Genomic DNA, 7,448 nt, shown 5'->3' on the forward strand with positions numbered 1-7,448 from the left:
CCTGGCCGCCGTCTCCTGTTCCCACCTCTGATCACACACATGCTCACATTCTGGGGTTGGTTTTCACATTTTTATTGGGAGCCGAGAGAGGGCCCGCCTTGGTCAGTGGAGGTGCTCACAGGTTCTTCAGCCACTCCAGGCTGGGCCCCTGGGGGTCCTGGGGGTGGCTGGGTATGTCGGGCATGTTCCCATCATCGCGGACAGGCACTGTGGGACAGGAGGGGGCCACTGAGACCAGCACGTCTCCAAGGCCTGGAGAGAAGAGCTGTCTGTCGATTTATATTCAGAGAGGGAAAGGGAGACGCCAGGGGGTGAGAGGAGGGTAAGGATCAGAGAATCAGTGATGCAGAAGAGGCAGGGAGATACAGAGACTGAGAGACATGGAAAACCGGAGAGACAGAGAGAGAGACCCCAAAAGAGATGGGGAAACAGGACAGAAACCTGTAAAGATGGAGACCGAGGAAACACCACAGATAGCAACCCAGAGAGGGACAGAAAATCTGGAAGGTAATAGAAACTGGAAGCACAAACACAGAATAGTGTATGAATTATATCTCAGTTCTTAAAAAGTTGAGCAGGGGGAGTACAGGCAGCACTGCTGAATGTCTGACCTCTGCTTAGGAAAGACCTGCCCATAACGGCCCCGGTCCCGGTCCCCGGCGCAGGGCGGCTGAGCCCATCCCAGCGATCCCTGCAGGGCCCCCACTTACCTGGGTAGTTGTAGGGTGTGGCCTTGTTGATCATGACAGAGTACTTGAAGTAGGGGCTGATTGGGGGCAGAATTATAGCTGTGGAGAGACACAGGTGTGAGGCCCAGGGGGAAGGCAGCTCTCTGAGGAGAGGGGAAGAGAGGCTGAGCCTTGGCAAAGGGAAGATAAAGTGCAAAGGGGGAGGGCCAGCACCTCCAGGAAGATCCTTGGTACCTTGGGATCCCTATTCTAGATAGGAGGGTTTAAAACTTTTTGGGGGGGGGGGTAAATGGAGGAGGGGTGGGAGCCCAACACAGATACATGGGGCCTAGAAGACAGAGCAGTGGGTTTGGTCATGGAATGAGTGCATTAGTGTTCATCATGGAGCATCCTGGGGGTGGTGTCACGGGACTGTTCCTTAGAAATCAAGATTGTTACAGATGGCCAGACGCAGTGGCTCATGCCTGTAATCCTAGCGCTTTGAGAGCCCAAGGTGGGCAGATCACCTGAGGTCAGGAGTTCAAGACCTGCCTGACCAACATGGTGAATGAAACCCCATCTCTACTAAAAACATAAAAATTAGCTGCATGTGGTGGTGGCGCCTGTAATCCCAGCTACTCAGGAGGCTGAGGCAGGAGACCTTTGAGCCTGGGAGGTTGAGGTTGCAGTGAGCCCAGATCGTGCCACTGCACTCCAGCCTGGTGACAGAGAGATTCCATCTCAAAAAAAAAAAAAAAAAAAAGACTTACGAACTGGAGGAGAAAGGGTTGCACAAACAACAGTCACTGAGGAGTCACAGTCCACCTCGGTGGGAGCCAAGAGTCCTGGGGGATGGGGCACAGTACATAAAAGGAATGTTCTAGGCCCGCAGTGTCTGACAGATGGTAAGAGCCAGGTATGTAATTTTGTATCTTCTAGGTAACCATAGTAAAAATAAAAGATACAGATGAAACAAACTTTAAGAAACATACTTAATTTGGTATATCCAAAACATCACTTCAACATGTAATCAACAAAAGATTATTGGTAGTTTACACACTTTTTTTTTTTTTTTTTTTGAGACGGAGTCTCCCTCTATTGTCCAAGCTGGAGTGCAGTGGCACAATCTCGGCTCACTGCAACCTCAGCCTCCTGGGTTCAAGCCATTCTCCTGCCTCAGCCTCCCAAGTAGCTGGGACTGCAGGCATGCGCCACCACACCTGGCTAGTTTTTTAATATTTTTAATAGAGACAAGGTTTCACCATATTGGCCAGGCTGGTCTCAAACTCCTGACCTTGTGATCTGCCTGCCTTGGCCTCCCAAAATGCTGGGATTACAGGCGTGAGCCACTGTGCCTGGCCCACACTTTGTTATACTAAGTTTTTGAAATCCAGTGTGTTTTATACCACCTCAGTTCATACCAGCCCCACTTCAAGTGGTCAGTGGGGCCAGGTGTGGCTGGTGGCTGCCAGCTGCCATATTGAACAAATGTTCAGAACCTTACTTGGTGCCTGGCTGGTGGACCAGCAGTACTGAAAAGACCTGGGAAGCTCTTCAAAAATGCTTGAATCCCAAGCCTCACCCCAGACCTACAGAAACAGAACCCACAGTCTGGCTTGGCCCAGTGGCTCATGCCTAAATCTCAGCACTTTGGGAAAATGGATCACTTGAGGTCAGGAGGAGTTCCAAACCAGCCTGGCCAACATGGTGAAATCCTGTCTCTACTAAAAATACAAAAATTAGCCAGACATGGTGGTGAGCGCCTGTAATCTCACCTACTCAAAAGGCTGAGATAGGAGAATCACTTGAACCCCAAAGGCAGAGGTTGCAGTGCGCCAAGATCATGCCACTGCACTCCAGACTGTAAGACGGAGGGAGACTGCACAGCAAAAAAAAAAAAAAAAAAAAAAAAAAAAAAAAATTAGATGGGCGTCTGTAATCTCAGCTACTCAGGAGGCTGAGGCAGAAAAATTCTTTGAACCCAGGAGGCAGAGGTTGCAGTGAGCCACAGCTTCAGCCTGAGTGACAGTAACACTACATCTCCAAAAAACAAAAAACAAAAACAAAAACGAAAAACAAACTACATTTTAACAATCCTCCGCCCCCACCCCTACAAGGAACTCCAGTGCTAATTAAAGTGTGAATAGCATAGTTCCACAACAGAGGTTTTCAATCTGGAAGTCACATTAGGATAATGGAGGGTTTTCACAAGGGGCAGATTCCCCAGCCCAACCTCCAACCAAGCCAATTCAATTCAGAATGGGAGAGGGGAGCTGAAAGGGAGGAGGAGGATCTGGACTTTATTTTTGGTGCTCAGGTGCTGATACATAAGTAGGGTTGAGAACGTCTCATTTAGGGGGGTTAAGAGCGTGTTGGGTAGATGGAGAGGAACGCGGGGGCGATGGTGGAGAGATTATAAAGGGTATGGGGATAAACAAGGGGACTCGAGGGCGGCGATAGGGCTTTAGGGGTACAAGATGGAGCGATGTGGAGGGACAGGGGTGGATGATGCAAGTTTGCACCTGGAGACTCACGCACCGAGGGTCCCGATGAAGAAGGACACGACCAGTACTGGCTCCTTGGCCCAAGCATTCTTGAGGAAGGCGCCGAGTCCTGGAGGAGTGGCGAGGAGGGTCACCCCTGCAAGGGGCTGCACCCGTGACCTCTAACCCTCTCGTGCCACCCCTGCCCTGGAGGAGCCCCCTCGTGGCTTCTGCGTCCCCCTCACAGACCCCATCGCCTCCACCACTTCCCCGCTGCACCTTAGTCCCAGGACCGCCTGGAGATTCCCGGAACTACCCGAGCCCCGCGCGCCACCGGCACTTGCACTTACTTGCGGCCATCTTGGTCTCGGCGGCGGGGACAGCGGAGAGGACGCGAAGCACTCTGGAAGTTGTGGTCTCTGCGCGAGACACCGCTCCCCTGGTTGCGCGTGCGCCCTGGAGCAGAGGTGGAGGCGGAAACCAGGACGCGGAGCACTCTGGGAGTTGTGGTCCCTCTGCGCGAGGCGCTGCTGTCAGAGTCTGCGCGTGCGCACTCGCTCAGCGCAAAGATGAGGCAGCGGTGGAGCAAGCGCAATCCTGACTTTGCGCACCTGCGTGGGTTCTCCTTATTTTAGGTTCTTATTTTTAAAACAGACATACAGATATCTTTCTATCTGCCTGTCTGTATTTAAAGACATGGTCTCACTCTATCACCCAGGCTGGAGCGAGGTGGCACTATTTATTTTTTTAGACAGGGTCTCGCCATGTTGCCCAGGCTGCTCATGAACTGGGCTCAAGCGATCCTCCCATCTCTGCCTCCCAATGAGTATTTGTTTCTAGAGTTAAATTAATGAACACCACAGGTTATGACTGACCCCCCTGCTAACTTTTTCCACGGTGCCATGGGGACATGTCACAGTCACCACAGGCCCCCACCTCGCTTCTCTCTTCCCTAAACTGGGCTCTGGGTCTGGCTTTCTGATGTGGCCTAATTTCCTGGGAGGGAAGAGGGTGTTTCTCAGCCTTGAAGTTGCTCCGGAATGACTAGTCCTCCTGCTGCGATCCACTTAAGGCGGAACAAAATAGTTCCCATTTTATAGTTTATGTATGAAAGCCCATTTTACAGATGAAGAAACTGAGCCTGGGAGAAGGTGAATGATTAACCTGCCCTTTGAGGCCTCAGCTGAAGATCAGCTCGTCCTGGAAGAGCTACGTCTCATCACACATGGCTTAAGAGCCTTCTGCGGGCTCTCACAGTGCCCTGTAACTGCCATTATAGCTCAGATCACTGAACAAACTGACCTGGTCTGAGTCTTTCAGTTGGACTGGTAGCTGCTTCTTGAGAGTAGTAACGGAGTCTGAGTCCCCTTTGTGCCTGCCAACATCGCACAGCAAGGGCCAGGCACTTAATAGGTGCTAATTTTTTATCTGTCTATCAATCTATCAATCATCTATCTATCTATCATAGTATCACAGCAAGGGCCTGGCACATAATAGGTGCTAATTTTTATGCCTGTCAATCATTTTATCAATCGATCAATCAATCACAACAAAGGCCTGCCACATAATTGGTGCTCATTTTTATCTGTCAATCACAGCAAGGGCCTGGCACATAATAGGTGCTAATTTTTATCAATCAATCATAGCAATAGTCTGGCATATTATAGGTTCTTATTTTAAAAACAGACAGATTTCTATCTATCTGTCTGTCTATATTTAAAGACATGGTCTCACTCTATCACCCAGGCTGGAGCAATGTGGCAAAATTTTTTTTTTAGACAGGGTCTTGCCATGTTGCCCGGGCTGCTCTTGAACTCCTGGGCTCAAGCAATCCTCCCATCTCTGCCTCCCAATGAGTATTTGTTTCTAGAGTTAAATTAATGAACACCACAGGTTATGACTGACCCCCCTGCTAACTTTTTCCACGGTGCCATGGGGCTATGACACAGTCACCCATAGGCCCCCATCTTGATTCTCTCTTCCCTAAACTGGGCTCTGGGTCTGGCTTTCTGATGTTGCCTCATTTCCTGGGAGGGAAGAGCCAAGCCCTGTTGGCTGCAGGGATATCTGCCCACCATGGCCCTGGTGCTGATCCTCCAGCTGCTGACCCTCTGTGAGCTGCCCTTTCCTCCTCCCTGGGTTCCTGTCTGGGGTGGGGGGCAGAGAGAGAGGCGGTGGAGACCCACACACCCTGCAGGGGGACCAGCAGCACTAGCTGGGGGTTTGGGATTCTAGGTTCAAATAAAGAACAGGACAGGGGCCCACACCCCTGGGTCCTAAAGCAAGAGAAGACAGATTCTCGAAAGAGGAAGGAGATGGGGACAGGTCTCTCTGGATCCTGAGGCAGGAGGAAGGTAGGGGACAGGGAGGACTCCTAGAGTCTCACATGGGATGGGGATGGAAGCCAGGACTCCTAGTTCCCTGGTGAAAGGGGGCTGGGAACAGAGCTCATGGCTCCTGAGTGAAGAGGGAAATGGAGACTCAGATTCCAGAAGAGGAGAAACTCTGCGATCACTGTCTCCTGAAAAGGGGGAGCTCAAGGGCCTGAACTCTTGGGTGCCCAGGCCAGAGGGGTCTGGGTTCAGACGTCTTCAGTAGCTGGGTAATGGAAGTCTGCATTTCTGCCTGAGACAGGATAAGGGAGGGATAAGATTCTTGTTTCCCAGAGGAGAGAGAAGCTGGGGACTCAGATTCCTGGGATACCAATGAGATGGGGCTGGCCACAAAAGGCTTTGAAAGGAACTAGTTCCTGGCTGAGGTGGCTCACGCCTGTAATCCCAGCACTCTGGGAGGCTGAAGTGGGTGGATCACCTGAGGCCGGGAGTTCAAGACCAGCCTGACCAATATGGCGAAACCCTGTCTCTACTAAAAATACAAAAATTAGCTGGGCGTGGTGGCAGGCACCTGTAGTCCCAGCTACTTGGGCGGCTGAGGCAGGAAAATCACCTGAACCAGGGAGGCAGAGGTTGCAGTGAGCCGAGATCGCGCCATTGCACTCCAGCCTCGGAGACAGAATGAGACTCCTTCTCAGACAAAAAAAAAAAAAAAAAAAGGAAGGAAGGAACTAGCCCCTCAACCTTCTACAGGGCCTCTGTGTCACACAGACAGCGCTCCATCTGGTGAGTAGCCACCCCATCCACTCTCCTTTACATCGCTGACACCGCTTTTCCAACTACTCAGATTTTATTTTGGTGCCCAATCCCATCCCAATGTCCTTATTTTCCTCCCTCCCTCCATTCTTGCCTTCTTTCCTCATTCCCTTTAGTGGCCATTATAGGTGAGGAGTGAAGACCAGGAGCTTCAGAGGCAGAGGCTTCACTACCGTATTAATTTGCATGACCTTTAACAAGCCACAGTGTGCCAAGACTCCATTTCCTTCTCTGTAAAATGGGCCGCTGAGAGATTTCATAAAATCACATGTACAAAACCCTGAGCCTGGCACAGTGCAGAGCTTAAGAAACAGGATCTTGGGCCAGCACTTTGGGAAGACAAGGTGGGTGGATGACTTGAGCTCAGGAGTCTGAGACCAGCCTGAGCAACATGGTGAAACCCCATCTCTACTAAAACTACACACACACAATCAGCCAGGTGTGGTGGCACACAGCTGTGGACCCAGCTACTTGGGAGGCTGAGGTGGAAGGATCGCCTGAGCTGGGGAGGCTGAGGGTGCAGTGAGCAGAGATTGCGCTACTGCACTCCAGCCTGGGCAACATAAGACCCCATCTCTAAACAATTTTTTTTTAATTAAAAAATATAGGATTTTTAGGTCGGGCATGGTGGCTCATGCCTGTAATCCCAGCACTTTGGGAGGCCAAGACAGACAGATCACCTGAGGTCAGGAGATCCCGACCATCCTGGCCAACGTGGAGAAACCCTGTCTCTACTAAAATACTAAAATTAGCTGGGCAAGGTAATACGCACCTATAGTCCCAGCTACCTGGGAGGCTGAAGCAGGGGAATTGTTTGAACCTGGGAGGTGGAGGTTGCAGTGAGCCGAGATCAAGCCACTGCATTCCAGCCTGGCAACAGAGCAAAACTTCGTCTCAAATAAATAAATAAATAAATAAAAATTTTCAACCTGCCTGACCAACATGGTGAAACCTGTTTCTACTAAAAATACAAAATTAGCCAGCTGTGGTGGTGCACACCTGTAATCCCAGCTACTCAGGAGGCTGAGCCAAGAACATTGCTTGAACCTGGGAGGCAAAGGTTGCAGTGAGCCGAGATCATGCCATTACACGCAAACCTGGGAAACAAGAGTAAAACTCCTTCTCAAAAAAAAAAAAAAAAAAAAAAA

At 50.6% G+C, this 7,448-nt stretch overlaps 2 protein-coding genes across 6 annotated transcripts in view; one reads left to right on the forward strand and one right to left on the reverse strand.

Moving 5' to 3' along the window:
• Positions 1-51: 51 nt before the first annotated feature.
• On the reverse strand, positions 52-3,679 carry NDUFA3 (NADH:ubiquinone oxidoreductase subunit A3). 4 transcript variants are annotated; one of them, XM_032271120.1, is made up of 4 exons: positions 3,502-3,617; positions 3,207-3,281; positions 711-788; positions 52-207 (listed from the first exon to the last, which is right to left on the reverse strand). In XM_032271120.1, the coding sequence occupies exons 1-4, from the start codon at positions 3,509-3,511 to the stop codon at positions 116-118; spliced, it is 255 nt and encodes an 84-aa protein (XP_032127011.1). In that variant the 5' UTR covers positions 3,512-3,617; the 3' UTR covers positions 52-115. The 4 variants fall into 4 exon arrangements, 3 of the variants coding, with proteins under 3 accessions (XP_032127011.1, XP_032127008.1, XP_032127010.1); XR_004265977.1 differs by having other exon boundaries at positions 57-207; positions 3,431-3,546; XM_032271117.1 differs by having other exon boundaries at positions 57-252; positions 3,502-3,618.
• A 1,489-nt stretch (positions 3,680-5,168) lies between these two features.
• Positions 5,169-7,448, forward strand: part of OSCAR (osteoclast associated Ig-like receptor) — an 11,824-nt gene continuing 9,544 nt past the window's right edge. The window contains exons 1-2 of one of the 2 annotated variants that reach the window (XM_032271115.1): positions 5,169-5,264; positions 6,238-6,270. In XM_032271115.1, the coding sequence (XP_032127006.1) occupies positions 5,228-5,264; positions 6,238-6,270 (70 nt within the window). In that variant the 5' untranslated portion in view covers positions 5,169-5,227. The remainder of the gene's footprint in view (positions 5,265-6,237; positions 6,271-7,448) is intronic. The other variant, XM_032271116.1, reaches the window with a different exon arrangement.

The sequence above is a fragment of the Sapajus apella genome, unplaced genomic scaffold (assembly GCF_009761245.1).
Source record: "Sapajus apella isolate SASKATOON/1434 unplaced genomic scaffold, GSC_monkey_1.0 scaffold224, whole genome shotgun sequence".
NCBI lineage: Eukaryota > Metazoa > Chordata > Mammalia > Primates > Cebidae > Sapajus > Sapajus apella.